The following is a 24,890-nucleotide window of genomic DNA, read 5'->3' as shown; positions in this document are numbered from 1 at the left end:
TATTAGATACTTGAACCTTATTAGGGAGTGAATTATTTAGGGTGAATTTGTCTCCCAATAGGGTGGTTCAACCGTCAATACCTAGGAAGAAATAAATCACCCAAGGCTGCATCAGTTAGGAATTTAATTAGATACCTTATTTCTTATCAAGTATTTGTATAATTAGCAGATCAGTGATACAAAAGTACTGCTGTATCTGAGACTCCAAAGAATATATAAGCAATCAAATACTTTTATTTATTATTCTCCAAGTGTGTGTACAATTAATTGCTTATGAGAGTACAGTACCACAGCTACACATAGATGTTCTCTGGGTCTGAATCTCCAATGTTTTATTTAGGGTCTTTTTTGCCCCCACCCCAAATTACAAGCCAAAGCCAATTTGCAGATATAAAAGACTCAAGACTTTGAGAAATTATGAGAAAGCAATAGGATTTATTCTTATAAGAAAGACAATTCTTCTATTATTACTTGCTAATTCAGATACAATTGATTGGTTTCTCATGGGAGAGCAGCCCTGCTTGCACAAAGGTACTGGCTGTGACTGTCTCTCTATTGAAGTAGGAAGTACACTCATTTTTATATGTCCATTCAGGATAAAGGTAATATGACAGTAAGCACACCTTATTGGATCTATGGTGATATAATGGTTAACACTGATTGGCTATGGTAATGAGTTGGTTAGTTCTTCTTGGAAATGCTAATAGCTATTATTTACTTAGAAATGCTAATAATATAATGGACTAACTTTTCTTAGAAAGCTAGGTCATTTTCCTGAGGAGTTATCTTGTTCTGTTAACTGCAGAACATCTGTGACCACCATGTTGCCAAATCATGTTACTCTGTTTTTCCATCTACGCCCGTTCCTCATTCTGCTGCATGAGAGTGTCGCAACAGATCATGAGTTCTGCAGTCACACTGGAGTTCAGGTTAGAGTCATGGGCCTCTAAGATTTTCTCTCATTTTAGATCCTGAACCAAAGTCAGGCCTTGAATCAAAGCTCTTAGCTGTGATGATAATATACAGGAGATTATTCCACAGTTCCAGAACCATTGTGGAGAAAGCTACTGCAGGAATTGTCTTATAGGCAAATACTGTCCTACTTTGCTATCCTCTAAAATTACATTTTAGTAGATCCACAACCTATCCAGCCTCTTGCTGCAGTCTCTTGTAGTTTATAAAGGCTAACCTTTTTTTCCCCCCCTTTTCAGCTACTTTTGAGAACCAAAGAGTTACACTACATCTTTCTGCAAATTTTAGTGCATAATTACTATTTACTGTATTTAGGGGTTTTTTTCAAGGGTTGAAAACACAGAATATGGCAGATGCAAAAGTTTGGACACCCTTTCAGGGAGGACTTGTTAACACTTCCTGTAGCAGAAATAACAGAAGAATTTTCTATAACAATGTACACTCTTGTAGCTTAGAAATATTAACTTTTATTTCTCTGTTCCCAAAAGTAATTATTGTACAGTTTTTATTATAGTCATATTCTGCTGTAACAAATTCATTATAGCAAACGCATTTGGCTCTCAGTGAATTTGTTGTAAATTGTAACAAGTGCATGAAATTGTTTTTTTGCAAAACGTTGCCTGTAAACATAATTTGCTTTCATGTTTTTCAGAGACCCTCCCCACGGAGAAGCAACAGCCCTGACAAATTCAAACGTCCTACTCCCCCTCCGTCTCCAAATACCCAGACACCAGTGCAGCCTCCGCCACCACCTCCACCCCCTGTACAACCTACAACCCAGGCTATGACAGCCCAGCATTCAGCGCATCCTTCCTCTCAGCCATAGTGCACGTGCTCAGCAATTTCTGCAGCCAGATGGACTTATCACACGGAGCAGTTTACTAAATAAATGCCAAAGGCTTAACTGGCATATGTGGATTTGACTTATTTGCACTGAGGTTATATAGGCTTCACTGTTAATTGTGTTGTAAATGTTTGTCTAAAATGGAACCAGTGTTGAGTATACAACACTAATGTAACAACAGTTAACTGTCAGTGTTCACTGGACCGACGTATATGTTTGTTCTTGAGCTGGAACATTTGCTACTCAATATTTGGTAGTATGACATTATATGTCATGTTTTTTGCTCCAAAGCTTCATGTCATGGCTTTTTAAGTTCATAAAACTGAAGGGATATCTTTTTATATTTTTTTTCATGACAAATTGCATAAAACTACAGGCGTGATGGGCTGTATTATAATAGATTCCTCAATATAATGATGTTTACTAAGCGTGCAAGAAATTGGCACTACATTTCAATAATATGGAGATCTAATTTTGTATGTGGAAATGTAAAGCCTCAGACACATTAATCAGTGCCTGAGACAAAAATGTAGTATTCTGTCTTTGTACTGATGAGCTTGTCACAGGTTCAATACTCAGTGCACACATGATGCTTTCATGGGATTTTCCTGTTAATATCATACACAAATAGTAGTTTGAAATTTATGACTAGGGGAAATGATTGAACTTTACAAAGTACATGGATTTGTACAGTTCATGGACTTTAAGGGTTGATTGTCTGATTTTTAGTTGATATTCTTGTATAATCTGCCCATACTGCTGTTTCTGATCCAGTGGATTTCTCTAGGCATGGTGAAGTCCTAAACCTCACATTTTTTGCTGCAGAGTGGAAGTACTTGTTTCCTTCTGCCGCATCATACCATATAGAAAAAAATGGAATAACTTTAACTTGAAAATACAAGAGACTGAATATTGTAGGGGAAAATATCATTTAGAGGTGAATGTTTTAGGGCCATATCGGCAAAAACGCCAAAAAAGCTTGGTAGAAATTGGACTGAGTACAGAAAAAAGTAACACAGCTTGGCACTAAAGTTTGCTTATGTAGCAGCATAAGCTGGTACAATGTGTAAAGAATTATTTTCTGAATTCCTTCTTTTCATTCATTTAGCACAAATAAATTGTTTGGTTTCACTTTGCAGTGGAATTTGGGTTTTTTTTTTTGTTTGTTTGTTTTTTAATTGCTGACACCTTTGGAGTTGCTATCTGAGATCATCAGTAGATATGTACCTTTCTGTAAAGTAAGTTGGCTGGTTTATTGTATAATGTGTTCCATATGTAAGAAGCAAAAAATATGCTAGAAATAAGTGGTGTGCCTCTTAGACAAAATTAGAACTAGACATGTAATAATTACAAATGTGTTTACAAAACATGTTTGAGCCTGAAATTAGTTACCTTTATTTTTCTGTATGATCATCCCAAAGTTGTATTAGATGTATTAATCTCTTGTTTCATATGCTAGAAGTGTTTAAATGGAAAAACAGTAGATTATATCAGAAAAAACAGTAGATTATATCAGAAAAAGGCCCAACAGTATTAACAGAAATAATTGGTCAGACTGAATGGGCCTTTATCCAGGATAGCTTTTATTTGACCTCTATCATTTTAGGCAGAGGAGCATACACCATCTGCCACTTCATTCACACCCAGCACTCCCCCCCCCCCCCCCCCCCCCCAAAAAAAAAAAAAATCCTTTCCACATCTATCCACAAAACTTTTTATCAGTTTAAATAGTTACACCATTGTGACCATTGCGTGAGCATTAGGTCTCCAAGTAATCTCTCACACCTCCAGCTTCACTGCTAAGAGAAACTTTTGTGAGTCCCACTGGGTAGTCAATATTTTAGCACAATTTGTACTCAAAATATGATTAGGTCCTAATCTAAAGCCTGATAGAACTTCATTCAATATTTAATTCAGACAAAAAAATATAGTTTGAGTATGTATTAAACAAAAATATTCAGCAGTGATATATGCGTGTGAACTCTTCATTAAATTACTAGTGGCACCTTCTTTAATAGCAGTAATGTCTAGCAAACATTTCCTATGACCATTGATCAGTCTCTGGCATGACCCTTGAGGAATTTTGGTCCATTTCTTTCTGAATTGTTTCAACTCTGACCTTTGAATATGTTTCAGATCTTGCCACAAAATTTCAATAGGTTGGGATTTTGACTTGGAGATTTATTTTGAATGTTGAGAGTTGTTGCCTTGACACATGATCCATGGATGGATGACCTGATAAATCTAGAATTTTCTGATTACAAAATGGAATTCATGGTTCCATCAGTGATGGAATCTATCCAAATCCAGATGCAGCCTCCATACCCTGATACCTCCACCACCAAACTTGATAGTTGGTATTAGATCCTTACTTTGGAAGACGTTGTGGATTTTTCTAAACAGAAACATTTGTTGTAATCAAAAGGGTCAATTTTCTACTCTTCAAAAAAAAAAAAAATAATAATTTCCAGAAGCCTTGTAGGTCATTGAGATGCTCTGTGGCAAACCTGAAGAGCATAGTAGTTTCTTCCTAGTTATACTCCCATAAACACTATCCCCCAGATTCTATATGGCACGACTTAAGTTGCACACACAAATCCAGTTGTATTCTGGATTTTTGCATAGGTCTTAATTAGCTAACAAGCCAATTGGCGCTGATTGCCACTTAAGCAATTATTGGCATTAATTGGGTTGTAGGCATTTCTAAAATCTATGCGCATTATAGAATATGCCCAGTCCGCACATAATTTAGGCGTAGACATTTACACCAAGTTTTACTTTGCATATCTACCTGTGACTAAATTTTAGTCGCGCACAGAGGCGCGGCGTATTCTACAAACCGTGCGGAATTTAGACTTATTCTATAAAGTATGCCTAAATTTTGGTGTACTTTATAGAATACGCCTAGGCATATTTTGTTTCAGTGCTGATTTTTTTTTTAGGCATGATATATAGGATCTAGTCCTGTACCCATTCAGTTTTTTTCCCAGTGGTTGATAGGAACCCCCTCACACATCAGTTGCAATGAGCAAGACCTACAGTTCTTTAGATGTTATTCTGTGGTTCTTTGTCTTTGAGGGAGTGTATAGGAAATTATCGGTCCCCCTTAATAGCACTGCCTCACAGAGCCACATTAAATCATGCAATATAGAGTGGAGAGGGTTTGGCAGGGAGGGTGTGGTCCAGGCAGGATAAACCTCATGAGCACAGCTAAGCCAGAGAGGCCGAGGGAAGACGAGCAGTCCTCCAGCGTATGCCTTCAACACATGTGTAAGCAGCAGAAACTTGATTGTTAGGCCAAGTTTTATCTTGGAACCTTGTGGAAACTTTAATCCTGGAGGCCAGGCCTGGTTTTGATTTATACTGAGCACTAGTGCAGACTGTGGTCAGGGACAGGCCAGGGGGAGATTACCCTTTAATCCAAAAGACTCTTGTTCTCATTTCATCATGTCTTTGAAAAGAACAGGCTGGAACCTTCTTTTTAATATCATAAAATGTTTTTGTTTGATCTTCTGAGTGGCTGTGGCTGTTAAGGCTCCTCATACAACCCTTGCTCATGCTACTACAGTGACTTTGTGGATTATTTTCCAGTTTGCTTTTAGGGTGATCTCAGGTTGACCACTCCTAGGTTAGAAATACTGTAGTCCTCAGTTTTTGCCATCTGTAGACAGACAGTGGCTAATAGAGCCCCAGCTTTTGAAAAATGGTTTGTAACTCTGTCTAGATGAGCATCAACTATTCTTGTGGATCCTCTGAAATTTCTTTTGCTTGTAGCATGATGAGTTCCCACTAACCTTTTTTGCGAAGACCAAACTCTAAGCCTTTTGAACCTATATGTAGGACAGAGTACCTAAATTCATTTGTTCAGATTTACTCAGCAAGGTGCTTTATTTGTTCCCCAAGCATCGGATCTTAATTAGCAAGTTAATAAGTGAGCCTTTGGTTTCCTTAGGACAATTATTTCCCACACTGATTCTGAATTAGTCTTGCTGTTCTACTTTAAATGTTTCCTTCGATAAATTTGGAATTGGAGTAAACTATATAATTTCGATTAAATAAGGGTATCATGCAAGGAACTTGTAATTCTCTTTATTATACTTGATCACAAATTTTTTTCTTGGTACTATATGCAAACGCTTGCATTCTCTGCTAAACATTAACTTACTAGTAAATAAGGCCCGTTTCTGACACACATGAAACGGGCGCTAGCAAGGTTTTCCTCAGAGTGTGTGTGAGAGTGACTGTGTGAGAGAGAATGAATGTGCGAGTGTGACAGAGAGAGTGAGTCTGGGTGTGAGTGTGTCTATGAGAGAGTGTGTGAGAAATGAGTGTGTGTTTCAATGAGAGTGTGTGTGTGAGAGAGTGTGTGTGTTTCACACAGATAACACTGTGTGTGTGAGTGTGTGTGCGATACACAGACTCTGTGAGACCGAGAGTGTGTGAGAGTGACTGTGTAACACATAGAGAGTAATGTGATAGTGTGAGAGACTGTGTGAGAGTGAAAGACACTGTGTGAGAGAGTGTGTGTGTGACAGAGATACTTCCCCCCCTCCCTCTGTGGTCTCAGGACCCCCTGCCTCCCCCCCCCCCCCCTGCGTGGTTGGCAGCACCGTGCGAGTGTGTGTGACAGAGTGAGACTGGGTGCAAGTGTGTCTGTGAGAGAGAGAGTGTGTGTGATTGTCCTCTCTCCCCTGCCCCCCTCCAGCCACCCAGCGATTCTCCTCTCTCCCCTGCCCCCTCGAGCCATCCAGCAATTTTCCTGTCTCCCCTGCCCCCGCCCCCAATCCAGCGATTATGTTCTCTCAGAACGTTAGAGGTGAGTTTGTTCCCTCAGTCCTGCCTTGTGATTACCCGCTCTCGACGTCATCACGTTTTGATGCGAGGGCGGGGCAGAGAGATGGTGAGTCGATGACACACTTACGAACTCTTCACTGAAGCCATGGAGTCACCTTCAGAACGTCGAGGGTGCTTTTTATTGTAGTAGATAGGTGACATCAGACAGTGCCTGACATGGAAAACACTACCCCAGCAGCTTTTCCAGAAGCCTTTGAGTAATTTCACCATGTATGCATGCCTGTTCCTGCTTGCCACTATCATGCGGGACATCAGTCTTAACTTTTCCACAGAGCTGATCAGACCCTTTTTTTTGTTGCTACAGTTATCAGAGTACCAAGTTGTGCAATTTCTGCCCTTTTTCCATTAAGTCCTATTGCTGTCATTTGGTTTACTTTGTCAAAGTTTGCTTTATTTCTTGTGTGTGTTACCTCAGCACAGGCTGCCTTTAGATCTTGAGCTCCAAACTGGGGAAATTTTGTCTCCATTGAGTCATGTGATTTTGCTGTGGCTATTTTACCAGTTGATATATTCCACAAGAAGATCCCCAGCAGCTTCAAAAGATGTTTCTGGTGCAACAGGACCGTATTCAAGAGTTATACGATTGTATTGAGGCACTCCACAATTTAAGAAGCTTTTGAAAGCTCATTTATTTATACAAGCTTTTTGTTAGTGTTTTGTGAGTAGGAGATGTGGTTAGACAGCAATAAGAATTATATGAAGCAGGAGGGAGTTTGGGGTTTGTGTATGTTATGTTATGTTTTATTGTGTATGTTTTGTACTGGAATCCGCCTAGGGTTATAGGCAGAATACAGATATTTAAAATAAATATTCATTACAGACACCCATTCCTAGTGCCTGCAATGCCTGGAGCCCAACTATAAGTCTCGTATTCTCAGTGCACAGATGTAAGAGAGGGATTCATGGCAGAAAAATGCAGCACAAAATCTTTTTTCAGTAATATAAACTCATTCAACGTCTTCACTAGACACAGGATCCATGTGTCCAGGAAGTGCAGTTGGTGGATCAATATCAAGAGTGTCTCGATCACTCCTGACTACAGCATTAGTAGAGCCCATTGGGAACAGTTTATCAATTGATCCCCACCCAAAGAAGAGGATGGCTTTGTCCTGATCTTGGTTGGTGCCAAGGGAGTATGGTGCAGGCCTCCAACACAACAGATTTGACTAGACAGTCTCTAGAGACTGGGGTTTCGAATCCAACTCCACCCCCCAACCAAAAAGATAAATACAGCTTGTTGCCATCAAAAAGAATTTGGTGTCAGCCTGTTGCAGTACCACTTGTTAGATTGTGTCCTGAGGGAAGTTTTACCTGTAAAAGATGTTCTACAGCAGGACTTAAAATGTTACAATCCTTCCCACCTCCTCAAGGAATCATAATCCTCTAGCTTGTAATATACTGAGATGTAGAGAACAACACGAGGACAAAGTTCATCCCTGTAAGCTCTGTCCCCATCCCCGAACAGGGTGGCTCTTAAGCATTATCTATCCCATGCATCAAGCAGAAGGACCCGGTACAATAGTACTGTAATAGTTGCACAGGAAGGCATGGCAGGCCACCCATGGATGCTGTTTTTTTTTGCAAATATGAACAGCTATGGTGAATATTATTTTTTTCCTCTCTTTTGCAGGACACTCCAGCCCTCCTACGTGTATTTTGAGAAACACAAAAACAACAGGAAGCCCAGAAACTTACATTTTCCTGCAGCAATTCACAGGCTGACTCCATGACCTTCCTTCTGCTGCGTTCTGCTCTCTCTACTGCAAATTCCTGTTTTGACGATAAACAGGAAGTTGCAGTAGAGAGAGCGGAATGCAGCAGGAGGAATGGAGCTGGCCTGTGACTGTGAATTGCTGTCAGCTGCAGGAAAATATGACGCCTGCAGGGAGGAGGACGGGAATGGAGGAAAGGATTTGTTACAGTGGGAACAAGGCTTTTTACCGTTCCCATGGAGCGGTATATCAACAGTAACCATGTCATTCTCTGAGGAGGTCCCATGTGACGGAGTCAGGAAGTGGTGTACATGCGTGGTGAGTCTACTCAAAGGCGTCTGGAAAAGTTGCTGGGCTAGTGCATCCCACACTGTACTTAAATCAGTTACATCACTGGAAAACACCTACTGCAGGTAAGTTCATTTTTCCACGAGGCCTTTTGCTTTTTATTGTACTTTTCAACCTTCCAAACAGTGAGCTGCTATCCTAATTCTGTTGCTGCAGCCTGCCAGACAGACTCGGCCACATGGCTGCCTCCATTTTTGCTAGAACTTACGAGATTTCAGATTTTTCTTAATTTACGGTTCTGGAACCTCAAAATTAAGTTGGTGAATGTAGTCACTTATTTAGAAATGAGCAAAAGATGACAGAGTATATAAGTGAAACATAAAAGTATTCCAATGAGGGGGTCACGTGATGCGGTGAGCAGGGAAAGACGTGGTAGTCTCTGCTGCTGGGAACCCTGCCCGAAAATCGAGGTTTTAACGGCGTCTTAGTCATCAAAAACTGATGATTTAGGAAGAACTTGCTTCCCCAACGCATGGACAAATATTTGACGCGATCGGCGATGGCGCAAACCGGGAAAAACATAAAGAAAAAGGAAGATAAACTGAGACTCGGCGAAACCAAGATGGCGACCGCCTCGCCGGCGAACTCACCCTCCCGCCCGGCTTCTGATTTTACGCTCCCAGAACTTACAGAGGCAGTAGTGGGAGCGCTGGCCCCTCAGTTTGAACAACTTTCTGCCCAGATAACAGGCTTGTCGGCGCTTACCACAGAACTGTCGCGTCGCACGGGGGAGCTGGAAGCCCGGGTTGCGGAGGTGGAAGACGGGCAGCAAACCAACTCGGGGGAGATTGAAAGATTACAACGCCTTATCCAGGAGAATGCACAGCGAGTAGAAGACTTGGAAAATCGCTCGCGCCGCGATAACCTCAGATTTGTGGGGTTCGCAGAATCTTTGGCAGATAAAGATTTAAAACAAACACTAGAGACATGGCTGCAAGCGAACTTCCCGGAGGCGGGTGAAGGCCGAGCGATCCGAATTGAACGTGCACATCGCGTGGGGCCCAGACCTACCAGAGATTTGAAGCCCAGAGTGGTGATAGCAAAATTTCACTGCTATGCCCAAAAAGCTGCAATATTGCGATGTTATAAAAGCTGTAGGGAAACTACAAAATATGATGGAACTTTAATTCGTATCTTTCAGGATTACTCCGCGGCCTTGGCAGCACAAAGGCGAGCTTTTTCTACAGTTTGTACCCGTTTGGTGGGAAACAAGATCAAGTTTACTTTGCAATACCCAGCAACGTTGAAGATTTTGGAGAATGGAACCTGGACAGCTTATACTAGCCCGGAAGACGCGGTGGCCTGGTTAGAACGTTACCAGACCTGACTCTGGGGGAGATCACTAATTTAATCGATGGCCGGTTACCAAACCATGCCGGAATGTTGACAGAGTTTTTGGTTGGTGATTGCTAGTTGAACTTCTAATTTGACTCAGTTCCAAAAAGTTCCTGTTGGATTACTAATGCCGATCAACTGCTTGTGGACTAAGAGTGAGTTTGAATGGTTGGTGAACAAAATGGCAGACCGGAGACACACAGCAGAACGGTTGAAGAATGGGCTGGACGGGGAAGACACTTCAGTGTCCTGTGCCACGACACTTGCAGATTTTGGAGACATGTGAGACATTTCTAGAACATTCTTAACTTGCACAAAGGGTGGGGTCCCTTTGGCATCTAGACCTCTGCCTCATACACTCACTAAGGAGGAGTGAGGTTGGTTAGACAGGCTAGATGGGTAATGGGGGGAAGATGGGGGGAGGGCAGTGGGGGGGGGGAGGGAGTGGGGGGTGGGGAGGGTGGGTTTAGGGGTAGAGGCGAGCGGAATGATGCAGGAACAAAATGGCGGGCTGTGAGAATACGTGGAAATTTGTATAACCAAATGGTATTTGATGTAATAATTGGATGGTGGAGAAACGGCCTTTGGTTGAGGCTGGGCAACCAAGGCACCGATTTAGTTTTGTTACATGTTAATTTGGCCATTTTGAGGGGATTATGCTGACTGCACCTTTGCGATTGGTGACCTGGAATGTAGCTGGGATCACCTCCCCGATCAAGAGATCAAAAATCTTAACACACTTAAACCGCCTAAAGGCTTCCATAGTCTGCCTACAGGAGACTAAACTCTCTGACGAGGAACACCAGAAGCTGCGCCAACAGTGGGTGGGGGAGTGTTATTACTCCTCCTCTGGGGCCAGACGGGGAGGAGTGGCCATTCTGATTAGGAGAGGGCTCCCGTGTACTTCTAAATTAATAGGAAAAGACCCAAAGGGAAGATATGTTTTGCTCCATCTTAACATTATGGGACAGGAGTATTATCTATGTGCTATATACGGCCCAAATGTTTATGATGCAGATTTTTTTCAGACTTTGATAAATCTAGGCCTTAAATATGACACGGCCCCTTGGATTGTAGCGGGAGATTTCAACCAAGTACTTGACCCGGAAATTGACCGCTCGACGGTTGGGGCATGGAGTGCACTTCCCCGTAGTAAAGGATTGCCTTATCTGTGTAAAATGATGGACCTAGTGGACCCTTGGAGGTTATTATTCCCTCAGAGGCGGGACTATACACACCTCTCGAAAGCCCATAAGACCTGGTCCCGTATAGACTACCTCTTAGTCTCTACATCACTTTTTTCCCGGGTAATTAAGACGGACATGGCACCTATGGCGATCTCAGATCACACTCCAGTTTGGGCTGATATGGCTCTGGGACACGCCGTAGATAGATTTAAATCTTGGAGGTTCCCATCCTATTTAGCTGGGGACAGAGATTTTGGTAAATTTCTAGTACAAAAATGGAACCTGTTTGAGTCTGATAATGTGGCTCATAAGGATAACCCGACATTATTCTGGGAAACTTCTAAAGCGGTCATGAGAGGGGAAATTATTAGCTACTTAAGTGCAAGACACAAAAAGATCTCCCAAGGAATAATTACGCTGGAGCGGAAATATCAACAAGCCAAACGTGCACACATGCGCTGTCGAACCCAGACCAACTACGATAATGTGATTGCGGCACAGGTGGCCCTAGATTCATTACTACACGAACGTGCCAAGAAGCAGGCCTTTAGTCGTAGATATCAATATTACAAATTGGGCAACAGACCTGGGAAACTGCTAGCTAAAGTTGCCAAAGCCTGGTCAGACAGGACATTTATCCCTACAATGTTGGCGCCTGATGGCTCTCGTAAATCCTGCCCTAAAGACATACTGACTATATTTCGGGATTATTTTTCTCGAATGTACCAACCAGAGGCGCAGCAGGGTGGACCACAATTAGAGGAATACTTGAGAGATGCAGGACTCCCAGTGCTGTCCCCCATCATCAGAGACCAATTGAATGCCCCCCTCCAGGCTCGAGAAGTTCAACAAACGATCAGAGGTTTATCTTTGGGTAAAACTCCGGGCCTGGACGGATTCTCTACAGAATACTACAAATTACTGTCGACTCAACTGAGTGTTCCCCTGACTCTTCACCTTGATGCAGCGGTGGAGGTGGGGAGACTACCCAGGGAATCGAATGAAGCCTTAATTGTCTTAATCCCTAAACCGGGTAAGCCGACAGATCAGCCGGGGTCTTATCGACCAATTTCCCTTCTCAATGTTGATGTAAAAATTTTAGCTAAGATCCTTGCTGATAGATTGGCTGTACATCTCCCGACTTTAGTGGGAGACCACCAGGTGGGATTCGTACGGGGGAGACACCCAGGTCTAAATGTACGTAGGGCCTTGTTGGCTGTAGCGCAAGCTGAGGCCACGAATCACCCACTGTTGCTGGCGGGCCTGGATGCTACTAAGGCATTTGACCAAGTGAACTGGGACTACCTTTTTCAAATACTCAGATACGTGGGGCTGTCCGGGTGGTACTTGCATGCAATTGATACCTTATATACTGACCCTGGGGCCCGGGTCCTCGTGAACGGAATGTGCACTCCGCGTTTTTTGGTAAGACGGGGCACTAGACAGGGCTGCCCCCTATCCCCACTTTTATTTTTGATTTATCTAGAACCCTTGCTCCGTAACATCATAAAAGATCCAGAGGTACAGGGAGTTCAGTTGCCACATCTCCATATCAAAGTACTAGCCTACGCGGACGATATTCTTTTAGTGTTGACACACCCCCAAACATCGCTGCCAATAGCTTTAGACCACATAGCAGAGTTTGGATACTATTCGGGTTTTCAACTTAACTCACAGAAATCTGAGGCGCTGCCAATACCTCTTTTGGTGCGGGAGCGCTGGGAGGGAAGGTTCCCGTTGAAGTGGACCACGGATTATTTGGTCTATCTGGGGATTAGAATACCAACTTCATTAACACAACTTTACAGAATTAATCTAGCCCCCTTGTGGAGGGAGACACGACACACCTTAGAAATGTGGCAGCGCCTCCCCTTGTCTTTGTGGGGACGGGTGGCTCTGTACAATATGATTTTGGTCCCTAAATGGTTATATGTGGTTCAGGTGTTGTCCCTTTTCTTCCTATATAAAGATGAACGGAAATTGCACAGACTACTTGCTAGATATCTCTGGAAAGGGAAAAGGCCCAGGGTCACACAAAAACAGACATATCTTCCAATACCTAAAGGAGGGCTTGGGGTTCATAGTATACAGCGTATGTCTGTGGCGGGTTGTATGAGACACATTGCAGACTGGTTCAGGGGAACGTCCTATTTTTCATTTCCCATCACTGAAACCATAATGGTGAGCAGGTGCCATTTTAGTTATTGGCTACATGCGCCAGCAGGCAAAGCACCTACTGCTAAAGGATGTTCTCCTATCTTTATGCCACTAAGACGGACATGGCGATGGTTGTGCAAAGCTGGGGACTTTGAGTGCCACTCCTCCCCCTTCCTGCCGATTGGAGGAAACGCAGATTTCCCAGCGGGCACGGATACTGTGACCTTCCGGAAATGGAGAGAGGGGGGGACAGTTTTTTTGTTCCAGGTGCTAACAAAAGAAGGAAAATGTAGGTCCTTTAAAGACTTATGTGAGACTGCTGGACTCCCGGTACAGGCCACTTTTTCTTATCTACAACTGAGTCATTACATTGCCTCCCTCCCTCGAGTCTCTTTGACCTCGCAGAGACGGAGGCAACTCACAGATTTGCTTGACCTGGAGGCGCAGCTTTTGGTTCCTCTTAAATTCTACCATTTTAAAATTAAAGAACTCTGCCCGGAGATAACATATGATCAGATTGCCAGGGCTTGGACTGGAGATTTGGGTTGTCCTATTACTGGTGCAATGGTACAAACTAATCTGGTTATCGGATATAGGACCTTCAGAGATGTGACACTACGGGAATCCCAGTATAAATTTACGATGAGGCTCTACATTTCACCACACAGGGCGTTCAGGGCTGCCCTGCGTCCCTTGGATGATTGCCCCAGGTGTGCGAGACCTGGAGCACACTTGGGACATATGTTCTGGTTGTGTCCCCCGGTCCGTGCTTTCTGGGTTCAACTCTGTGCCTTTGTCTCAACTGTTTGGGAGTTGACATGGTACCCCTTTCCCGCTTTATTGTTCGACAAATACAGAGTGAGGGGGAACCGGAGAAGGGGTATGCTGCCTTTCCTCCGAAGGGCGGTTGCTATGGGAAAGAAAACGATCCTACTGAACTGGATTTCAGCAGAGCCACCTTCTGTGTCAAGATGGCGATCCCTCATGATCTCCCTGGGTGCCCTGGAACGTAGGGAGGTGAATGACTTAGCATCCCCACGGGGAGATAGACTATTACAATGTTGGTTACTGTTCTGGGATACCTTGACCCCCACGGCTCGCAGTAGAATCCTGAATGGGTAATGCTCACGGGAGGGAGGGTGGGAGGGGGGTGGGAAGGAGGGGAGTTAGAAGGAATAAGGCGGGAAAGAACAAAATTATGGATGGCCAGTTTGAATAAGTTGGATGTTTGTTAAGTTGTTTGAAATATACTTGCAATGTAATGCATTTCTTCACTTCATTATCACTTGTAAACTTATGACCATCAATAAAAATGATATAAAAAAAAAAAAAAAAAAAGTATTCCAATGACGGTTGGAGGAAAGGTGGAGGTGGGGAGGATGGGTAAGAAGCAGGGAGAGATTGGATGGGTGGTCAGAGGGTGACAATGCAGTATAATTTGATTTACAGTTCAATACGAAACCGAAATCTTGGGTCCTGGCTGGCGGGTGGGTGTCAAAATACTTTTATCATTTTAACTTCAAAGATCTTGCTTTCCTGAATTGTTAAAATTTCCTTTTAGTGCTCTGATCTTGCATGCTGTCCCACAGAGGTGTCACCCTGGTTGTAATGTTTAGTGTGGTACCTATGTAAGTTGATTCTTCAGCATCTGTGGGGCTTACACAGATTACACTCTTTTTGAGGTATAATTAGGAATGTGGCACTTAGTATAGATTACAGAAAAATGTTAGGCACATTTTAGTATTAGTGTAGTGTCTAAAAAGTAATCATGTTCCCTTTATCTATAGACCCAAATTCATAATGCCCAAAGGACAGAACTAATTCCACACCCAAATATATTATAAAAATAGACAATTTATTTACATAGCAGCAAAACAGTGAAAAAGATGCAAGATTAAGTACATAAGTATTGCCATACTGGGACAGACCAAAGCTCCATCAAATCCAGTATCCTGTTTCCAACAGTGGCCAATCCAGGTCACAAGTACCTGGCAAGATTCCAACACAGTACAATACATTTTATGCTGCTTATTCTAGAAATAATACCAAAAAATTAAACAAAAAATGGCTTTGCTTTGTCTAATTGTACCTTTGTAGAAATACACAACCTAGAGCAGACAAAGCACATTTACTGCAACAGGAATATGTTGATTATTGAAGGTGTCTCATAACGTCACAGCGACATATTAATGTCAAATTACTTTGAAGCTCGCAAGCTTGTGACTTTGTATAATCATAGACCACCTCCTGCCAACCAGTAGTGCACGTTAACTGCGTCTTGTGAAAACCTCAATGTCTAAGTGTCCATCTATTTACTCAACTACGTATTTTTTTCAAAAAAAAATTTTAGTGTGCACTACTGTTCAAAAATTAAATACTGTTGCAATAAATTTACTGATAATGCAAAATCAACTTAACTTGATAGCTCTGGGCATTACTTGCATTCTTCTTGGGCTGGAGCTTATCACATAGGGGCTGGAGCCTGTCACATTTCCAGAATCCAATGTATCCCACGTACATCGGTATCAGATGCTGTTGAAAATCACATGCCCTTGAGGGCTCACAGTGATACCGGAGACTTTACGTACGTGGGATACATTGGATTCTGGAAATGTGACAGGCTCCAGCCCCTATGTGATAAGCTCCAGCCCAAGAAGACGGCGAGTAATGCCCAGAGCTATCAAGTTAAGTTGATTTTGCATTATCAGTAAATTTATTGCAACAGTATTTAATTTTTGAACAGTAGTGCACACTAAAAAATTTTTTTTGAAAAAAATACGTAGTTGAGTAAATAGATGGACACTTAGACATTGAGGTTTTCACAAGACGCAGTTAACGTGCACTATTGGTTGGCAGGAGGTGGTCTATGATTATACAAAGTCACAAGCTTGCGAGCTTCAAAGTAATTTGACATTAATATGTCGCTGTGACGTTATGAGACACCTTCAATAATCAACATATTCCTGTTGCAGTAAATGTGCTTTGTCTGCTCTAGGTTGTGTATTCTAGAAATAGGCAGTGGATTTTCCCCATTTTGATAATGGTCTATGGACTTTTCCTTTAGTAAGCCATCCAGACCTTTTTTTAATCCCATTAAGCTAACTGCTTTTACTACATTCTCTGGCAACGAATTCCAGAGTTAATTACATATTGAGTGAAGAAATATTTTCTCTGATTCATTTTAAATTTACTACTTTCTAGCTTCATTGTGTGCCCCCTAATCCTAGTATTTTTTGGAAAGAGTAAACAAGCGATTCACATCTACCTGTTCCACTCCACACATTATTTTATAGACCTCTATCATATCTCCCCTCAGCCATCTTTTCTCCAAGCTGAAGAGCCCTAGCTGCTTTAGCTTTTCCTCATAGGGAAGTCGTCCCGTCCCCTTTATCATTTACAATATCTGAGGTGTGGTCGCATTATAACGTCCTCATTTTTGTTTTCCATTCGTTTCCTAATAATACCTAACATTCTATTTGCTTTCTTAGTGGCCGGCGCACACTGAGCAGAGGGTTTCAACACATCATCGACACCTAGATCCAGTTCCCGGTCGGTGACTCCTAATGTGGAACCTTTGCATTACATGACTATAATTTGGGTTCCTCTTTCCCACATGCATCACTTTGCACTTGCTCACATTAGTCATCTGCCATTTAGTCTCCCAGTCTCATAAGACACTCTTGCGATTTAACAACTTTGAATAACTTTGTGTCATCAGCAAATTTAATTACCTCACTAGTTACTCCCATCTCGAGATCATTTATAAATGTTAAAAAGCAGTGATCCCAACACAGACCCCGAGGAACCCTACTATCTACCCTTCTCTATTGAGAATACTGACCATTTAATCCTACTCTCTGTTTTCTATCCTTTAACCAGTTTTTAATCCACAATAGGATACTACTTCCTATCCCATAATTCTCCAATTTCTTCTGGAGTCTTTGTCAAACGCCTTTTGAAAATCCAGATACACAATATCAACCGGCTCACCTTTATCCACATTTGTTCGCCCCTTCAAAGAAATGTAATGGATTGTTGAGGCAAGATTTCCCTTCACTAAATCCATGTTGGCTTTGTCTAATTCATGCTTTTCAATCTGCCCTGTAATTTTGTTCTTTATAATAGTCTCTACCATTTTGCCTGGCACTGACAGGCTCAACATTCTATAGTTTCCCAGATCCCCTGTAGAACCTTTTTTAAATATTGTTGTTACATCGGCCACCCTCCAATCTTCCGGTACCACCCTTCAGGGCCGTGCCAAGGGTCTCTGGTGCCCCCCTGCAGACTATCAGTTGGCGCCCCCCCCCCCCCCCTCGGTTTGGCACAAGAGCCAACTTCCTAAGGTCTTCCTGCAATTTTTTACAATCCGCATGCATTTTAACAGATTTTGTGTCATCTGCAAATGTAATTTCCTCACTCATCATTCCCATTTGCAGATCAGTACAATATAGCACCGGTCCCTTTACAGATCTAGAATAACATAGCTTTAGAATTTCAACAGGACATTTAAATGAACTTTAGTTGGTGCCAGTCAAGTTAGTATTAAGGTGTAAAAGTACCTACATTCAATCTACATATAATACGTATAAAGAGCCTGATTATAACAGGGTGCCTATGTGGAAAGTTAAAAAAAAAGGTTCATATTTTATTTTAATTTTCTAAAAGCCAGTTTCTCATACATCTGCACACAGCTACTGAAAACAGATCTTTTCAAGAAGGCATACCATAATCATCCATCTTAAACACTAAATAATATTACACAGATCTATGATCCCTCCCCATCTTCAAATCCTTGCTTAAAGCCCACCTCTTCAATGTCGCTTTTGGCACCTAACCATTGGACTAACCAGGAAACCCAGATTGCCCCAATTTGATTGACTGCATTCTTGTCCTTTAGATTGTAAGCTCCTTTGAGCAGGGACTGTCCTTCTTTGTTAACTTGTACAGCTCTGCGTAACCCTAGTAGCGCTTTAGAAATGTTAGAGTAGTAGTAGTACTATACAAAACCGAAAGCCTATCACATGATTGATTACCCTTCATTGCTACCTATATTTAAGCACTACCACTTTAAACATCCTTGTCATTACATTTATTCCGAGCCATCATTTTAAAGTCAATTACTTTGTTTTTTTTTTTTTTTACATAGTTGCTGGATCTTAAGTACTACTAGAACTGGAAATATGACTGTGCTATTGCTATACATATGTCACAATCCATTTTATTACTCATCATCAGCTTATCTCTTCCTTTCCTCGTGCCTTTAGTCTCCCCTCCTTCCTCCCTGATTCTAGCTTGTTCTCTCCCCCCCACCCCCCAACACACAGAAATTTCCTTGCCTTGTTTTTCCTATCTTCCTCTTTGTCTTTTCTGTTCCATCAGCTCTTATTTTCCTTTCCTGCTGCCCTTACTCTCCCCTCCTTCGTTCCTCCCTGATTCTAGCTTGTTCTCTCCCCCCTCCCCCACCCCCACAGAAATTTCCTTGCCTGCTGTTGTCTTTCTTTTCTTCCCCAGCTGGCCTGGTTGGTTCCAGTTGAGTTCCCCCACCCAACCTGCAGCCTCAAATGCACTTTCTTTTTCTTTATCCATAAGTAGGCCCACGCCACGCCAGCCAGCCAACAAAGTAATGAAAAGTTAACAACTAACAAGGCAAAACCTTACCAATGCTGTCCACCACAGTCTGACTCAGTCTCAGCAAAAAACAAAATTAATGCGGAGCGCCGCGGGAGCAGCGATCAATCATCGAGCAGCGGCGCCAGCTCTCCTCTCAGCACTGCTGCACTCCAACCCTGCGTCGGCGTCAGCAACACCCTTCCAGGTCCTGGAGAGTCGGACTACCTGCGAGGCTCCATAGTCCAGGCGCGTGCGTCAAAGCTGTGGCGGTGCTAAACAGATGAACGACACGCTGGCAGCAGCAAGCCAGTCAGCCAGACCCAGCAGCGCATGCGCATAAGCGCCAACAACGTGAGAGAGGTTTATTTTTAAATTTTAGAACACTACTCGGCCGGCGCCGGCGGCGCCCTTGATTGGCAGGCGCCCTCTGCCGTGCTTACTGCGCTTACCGGGTCGGCACGGCCCTGCCACCCTTGATTTTAAAGATAAATTACATATTACTAACAATAGTTCTGCCAGTTCATTTTTCAATTCTATCAGTACTCTGCCCCATTACATCCTCTAGGTTTATAGAGATTTCATTCAGTTTCCCCGACTCATCTTTGAATACCATTTCTGGCACCGGTATCTCAACCAAATCTTCCTTAGTGAAGACCACAGCAAAGAATTCATTTAATCTCTGTACTATGGCTTTGTCTTCCCTGATTGTGCCTTTTACCCCTCGGTCATCTAGCGGTCCAACTGATTCTTTTGCCGACTTCTTGCTTTTAATATACCTAAAACAATTACTATGTTTTTTTTTGCCTCCAACGCAATCTTTTTTTCAAAGTCCCTCTTAGCCTTCCTTAGCGCTTTGCATTTGACTTGACATTCCTTATGCTGTTTCTTATTTTCAGACGGTTCCGTCTTCCATTTTCTGAAGGATTTTCTTTTTAGCTCTAATAGCTTCCTTCACCTGACTTTTTAACTATGCCGGCTGTCTTTTGGTCTTCCTTCCTCCTTTTTTAATACACAGAATATATTTGGCCTGGGCTTCCAGGATGGTATTTTTGAACAGCATCCACACCTGATGTAAATTTTTGACCCTCGCAGCTGCTCCTCTGTTTTTTTTCACCGTTATTCTCATTTTATCATAGTCTCCTTTTTGAAAGTTAAACACTAACATATTGGATTTCCTGATTATACTTAAAACCTAATATCAAATCTAATCATATTATGATCGCTGCGGTCCCATCACCATTACCTCCCGCACCAGCTCATGCGCTCCACTAAGGACTAGGTCTAGAATTTTTCCTTCTCTCGTCAGCTCCTGTACCAGCTGCTCCATAAAGCAATCCTTGATTTCATCAAGGAATTTTTACCTCCCTAGCATGCCCTGATGTTACATTTACCCAGTCAATATCGGGGTAATTGAAATCACCCATTATTATCGTCTTGCCAAGTTTGTTAGCCTCCCTAATTTCCGATAACATTTCTACATCCGTCTGTTCATCCTGGCCAGGCGGACGTAGTACACTCCTATCACTATCCTTTTCCTCTTTACACATGGAATTTCAATCCATAGGGATTCTAAGATGTTTTGTTTCCTGCAGAATTTTCAATCTATGTGATTCAAGGCCCTCCTTAACATACAATCCTACCCTTCCACCAATTCAATCCACCCTATCACTATGATATAATTTGTATTCTGGTATGACAGTATCCCACTGGTTATCCCTCCTTCCAGGTCTCAGAGATGCCTATTATATCTACTTTTTTTTATTTAGTGCAATATATTCTAACTCTCCCATGTTATTTCTTAGGTGTCTGGCTTTCACATATAGACATTTCAAACTGGGTGTCGTCGTCGATAATACACTGAAACCTGCTCAGTGTGCTGCTGCAGTTCGGAATGCGAATAGAATGTTGGGTATTATTAGGAAAGGTATGGAAAACAGGTGTGAGGATATTATAATGCCATTATATCGCTCCATGGTGCGACCGCACCTTGAGTATTGTGTTCAATTTTGGTCGCCGCATCTCAAGAAAGATATAGTGGAACTGGAAAAGGTGCAGCGAAGGGCGACTAAAATGATAGCGGGGATGGGACGACTTCCCTATGAAGAAAGACTAAGGAGGCTAGGGCTTTTCAGCTTGGAGAAGAGACGGCTGAGGGGAGACATGATAGAGGTATATAAAATAATGAGTGGAGTGGAACAGGTGGATGTGAAGTGTCTGTTCACGCTTTCCAAAAATACTAGGACTAGGGGGCATGCGATGAAACTACAGTGTAGTAAATTTTAAATCAAATCAGAGAAAATATTTCTTCACCCAACGCGTAATTAAACTCTGGAATTCGTTGCCAGAGAACATGGTGAAGGCGGTTAGCTTGGCAGAGTTTAAAAGGGGTTAGACGGTTTCCTAAAGGACAAGTCCATAAACCGCTACTAAATGGACTTGGGAAAAATCCACAATTCCAGGAATAACATGTATAGAATGTTTGTACGTTTGGGAAGCTTGCCAGGTGCCCTTGGCCTGGATTGGCCGTTGTCATGGATAGGATGCTGGGCTCGATGGACCCTTGGTCTTTTCCCAGTGTGGCATTACTTATGTACTTCATATTTACATCATGCTCAGTAATACAGTATTAATTTGCAATCTTTTGTTTGGGGGCTATTTTATGGCTGCTCTTCAGAGGTTATACCTTAATCTGTAGGCCAAAATTGTGATGAATGGAACAATTCCCCCCCCCCCCCTCCCAATTTTGAAATTCAGCAGGGAACACATTAGGGATGCCTCTGTTTCTTTTATTTTTAAAACCCTTCCTACAGAGCCTGTGGCAAAACCAGGCAGTTCATGGGTTACACTAGTATTTTAGGGGTGAGGCATTTCCATTTAAATGGGGGAAGGAGGGGTGATACAATATTTGGATGTTCAATGTCCGAGCCATCCAGCTAGACATTATGGCATTAACACTAAACCTTTGTTAACATTAATCAAATCCCTGTTGAATAAATTAAACAGCATTGCTTCTTTTGATCATGAGCCATATAGTATTATATAAGATGACCCTACTGCCTAAATGGCTATATGTGCAGCAAACAGCACCACTATATTTAAAGAAAAAAGCCAATTAGACCACTTATGATGCTTCCTATGGAACGAAATTAAGGCTAGGTTTCAGTTTCACCTGCCATACATTAGATGAAGAGGAGGCATGGTTTTACCCAATTTGGATCTATATGGAAAAACCTGTCATTTAAAGACAAGTGACCAACTGGATGAAAGGTACTTCATACTATACCCCTTTGGCAAGGGAGCAAGGACTGGTGCATCTTTAAAAGCCAAGCAATTTTGTACGCCAGAGCAAACAAGTTGTGTTGAGAGGTTAAAAATGGTATTTTAGTGCAGACCTTATGGAGAGTATGAAACCTGTTGAAATTCAATTAATGTGCTTTGGTTTACAATGACAAAATACATTAACTGGACTTCAGGCTGGTTTCCTTTGGTAAGGAATAGAGATTTTCCAGTTGGAACAACAAGTAGAATGTTTAAGGACTGGAGAGATTGGGTATCACAATGGTCAAACATTGTGTCAATGAAAGAGGGTCATGATTTGTCTTTTACTAAATGTAAAGAGCTTTATAAAGTTCAAGATGAGGACTATTTCGCATATCTGCAAGTTGCTTATTATGTACACTCTTCCTCCTATCTTGCAAAAAGATATAACAAAAAATATAACAATAAATCCCCATTTATTTATAAGGATCCAACTCCTAAAATATCACTTTTACATAAAAACTTAGTAGGAAATCTACACTAGTTGCATTTGATTTATTTACATTTAATTAATCACCTTGCGTCACAAGGATAATAAGGTGATGTACGTAGTAATTAAAATAGAATTTAGAAAGGAATGCCAATAAATAAAAGGAAAGATACAGGAAGTTTAGAGGGGATTTTGGACAGAAGGCTAGTGGCTTTGGTGGGAACCATCTGGGCCTGGGTGAGTGGAAAAAGCCATTTTGAATAGGTAGGTGTTCAAAAGAGTCTTGAATTTAGGGTAGGAAGTCTCGAGGTGAATAGGGGCAGGAAGAGAGTTCCAGAGGGAAGGGGCAAGCCATAAAAAGGCATGGGAATTGGTAGAATAAAGGTGAGCTGCTTTTTAGAGCTGGAATTTGGAGGCGATTGTCATGAAGTAAATGAAGAAGTTTGGGAGGAGTGTATGAATTTAAGGAAGAGGAGAGAAGTAGGATGGATGACCTGAATAGAAAACCTTACGGGACAGAATCAGAATTTTATAATGAACTTGGAAAGAGATTGGTAATCAGAGCAATTGAGTAAGAAGGGGTATGACACAATCGAATCTTGAAGCATATAGAAGAATTCTAGCAGCAGTATTCTGAATAGTTTGGAGTCCACGAATAACATATTGAGGAAGGCCAGCATAAATGGTGTTGCAATACTCCAGGAGTGGAGGAGTGGCTTAGTGGTTAGGGTGGTGGACTTTGGTCCTGAGGAACTGAGTTTGATTCCCACTTCACAAGGCAGCTCCTTGTGACTCTGGGCAAGTCACTTAACCCTCCATTGCCCCATGTAAGCTGCATTGAGCCTGCCATGAGTGGGAAAGCGCGGGGTACAAATGTAACAAAATAAAAATCAAAAGTGCAAAGAGGTGTCTTTTGTGATGACGATTTTGAATTGATGAAAAGTGAAAAACCATGCTTGGGCAAAATTGGAAGCAGAATGGTTTAGTACACTGGAGTAGAGATCTCTTTATGTGTATTGAAACTCCTGACTGTCGTGCTGGGGGAAATAGTTAATGTCTGGTTTTAGGAACAATTTTATAAACTCACTTTTAGAGTGTATATTTCCCCAGGAAGGACATTACTGCAGATAGCGCCTGTATAAAATGTGAGACAGAAACAGCTACACTAGATCCTTTATTTTGAAGCTATAAATGAATTAGTACCTTTTGAAAAGAGGTATATTATCATCACTTGCGTTTGCAACTCCCACTTCTTCCACAGCTTTTCTTGATTGCTGATTTTACAGTTCTGGAAAATGACACGATAAGAGAAGAGAGGACATTGCTATTCTATATAACTTTGTAAGTTTTTTTGAAAATATGCCTCATAGAAACTCAAGGAACGTCTAAATGCTTTGAAAATTAGCCCCCAAAGTGTGTTTGTTATTGTAGCCAAAAAAAAAAAAAAGCATTCTAATTAACTGGAAGTTACAGGAACTACTCAATACTACATAATGGTGCAACCTGCTTTATAGGACTATGGTGCTGGTGAAACTTTGTATTGGATGGAATTAACCAGGAAGGTAGAAAAGATATCAGGGTGTGAGCAGTGATGCCCCATAGAGTGGGAAGCTGGATTTTTATCTATTAGATTCAGTGAGAGGGATAGATCTGTGGCCCAGAGGGTTGGTAAATTTTCTACTCTTACACCAAGCTCTAAAGAGTCACCACAGGACCTAGGTGAGCAGTCAAAGTGAATAGCTAAATTGCATAGATGATGTAAGTGAAATTTCCAATGTTTTGCAAATAATTACTTGTTATAATGTTCACTACACTGAAGAGTTGCTTTTTTATTTTTAATGACGGGGGGAGAAATTTTTATAAACAGTGTTTGGACACAAAAAAAATTGTAGACACTTATTTTCTTAGGAAAGCAAAGGCATCAACTGTGACAACCTAGTTAAGGTTTAATCCTGTGAAATGTGTTGCATTCCTTGTGCTATTAAGAATCTCAAGGACTTGTAAGCTGTTTTCCAGCTTGCGTACTTATTTTATTATTAAAGTGCATGAACACAGCTAAAGTTTTGAGGCTTTAAACCTGCTGTTTACTTGCAGGCTGAAAAAAATATTGTGTGTCAGTATGC

The 24,890-nt window shown here is 41.8% G+C and overlaps 1 protein-coding gene across 1 annotated transcript in view; it reads left to right on the top strand.

Annotated features, from left to right (window-relative positions):
- Positions 1 to 2,952, top strand: part of CCDC6 (coiled-coil domain containing 6) — a 161,699-nt gene extending 158,747 nt beyond the window's left edge. The window contains exon 9 of the mRNA XM_030203109.1: positions 1,625 to 2,952. Coding sequence (XP_030058969.1) covers positions 1,625 to 1,798 — 174 coding nt within the window. The 3' untranslated portion in view covers positions 1,799 to 2,952. The remainder of the gene's footprint in view (positions 1 to 1,624) is intronic.
- The last annotated feature ends 21,938 nt before the right edge of the window (positions 2,953 to 24,890 follow it).

This window comes from Microcaecilia unicolor, chromosome 5 (genome assembly GCF_901765095.1).
Source record: "Microcaecilia unicolor chromosome 5, aMicUni1.1, whole genome shotgun sequence".
Lineage (NCBI taxonomy): Eukaryota > Metazoa > Chordata > Amphibia > Gymnophiona > Siphonopidae > Microcaecilia > Microcaecilia unicolor.
This window is presented reverse-complemented; position numbering and strand designations above follow the sequence as displayed.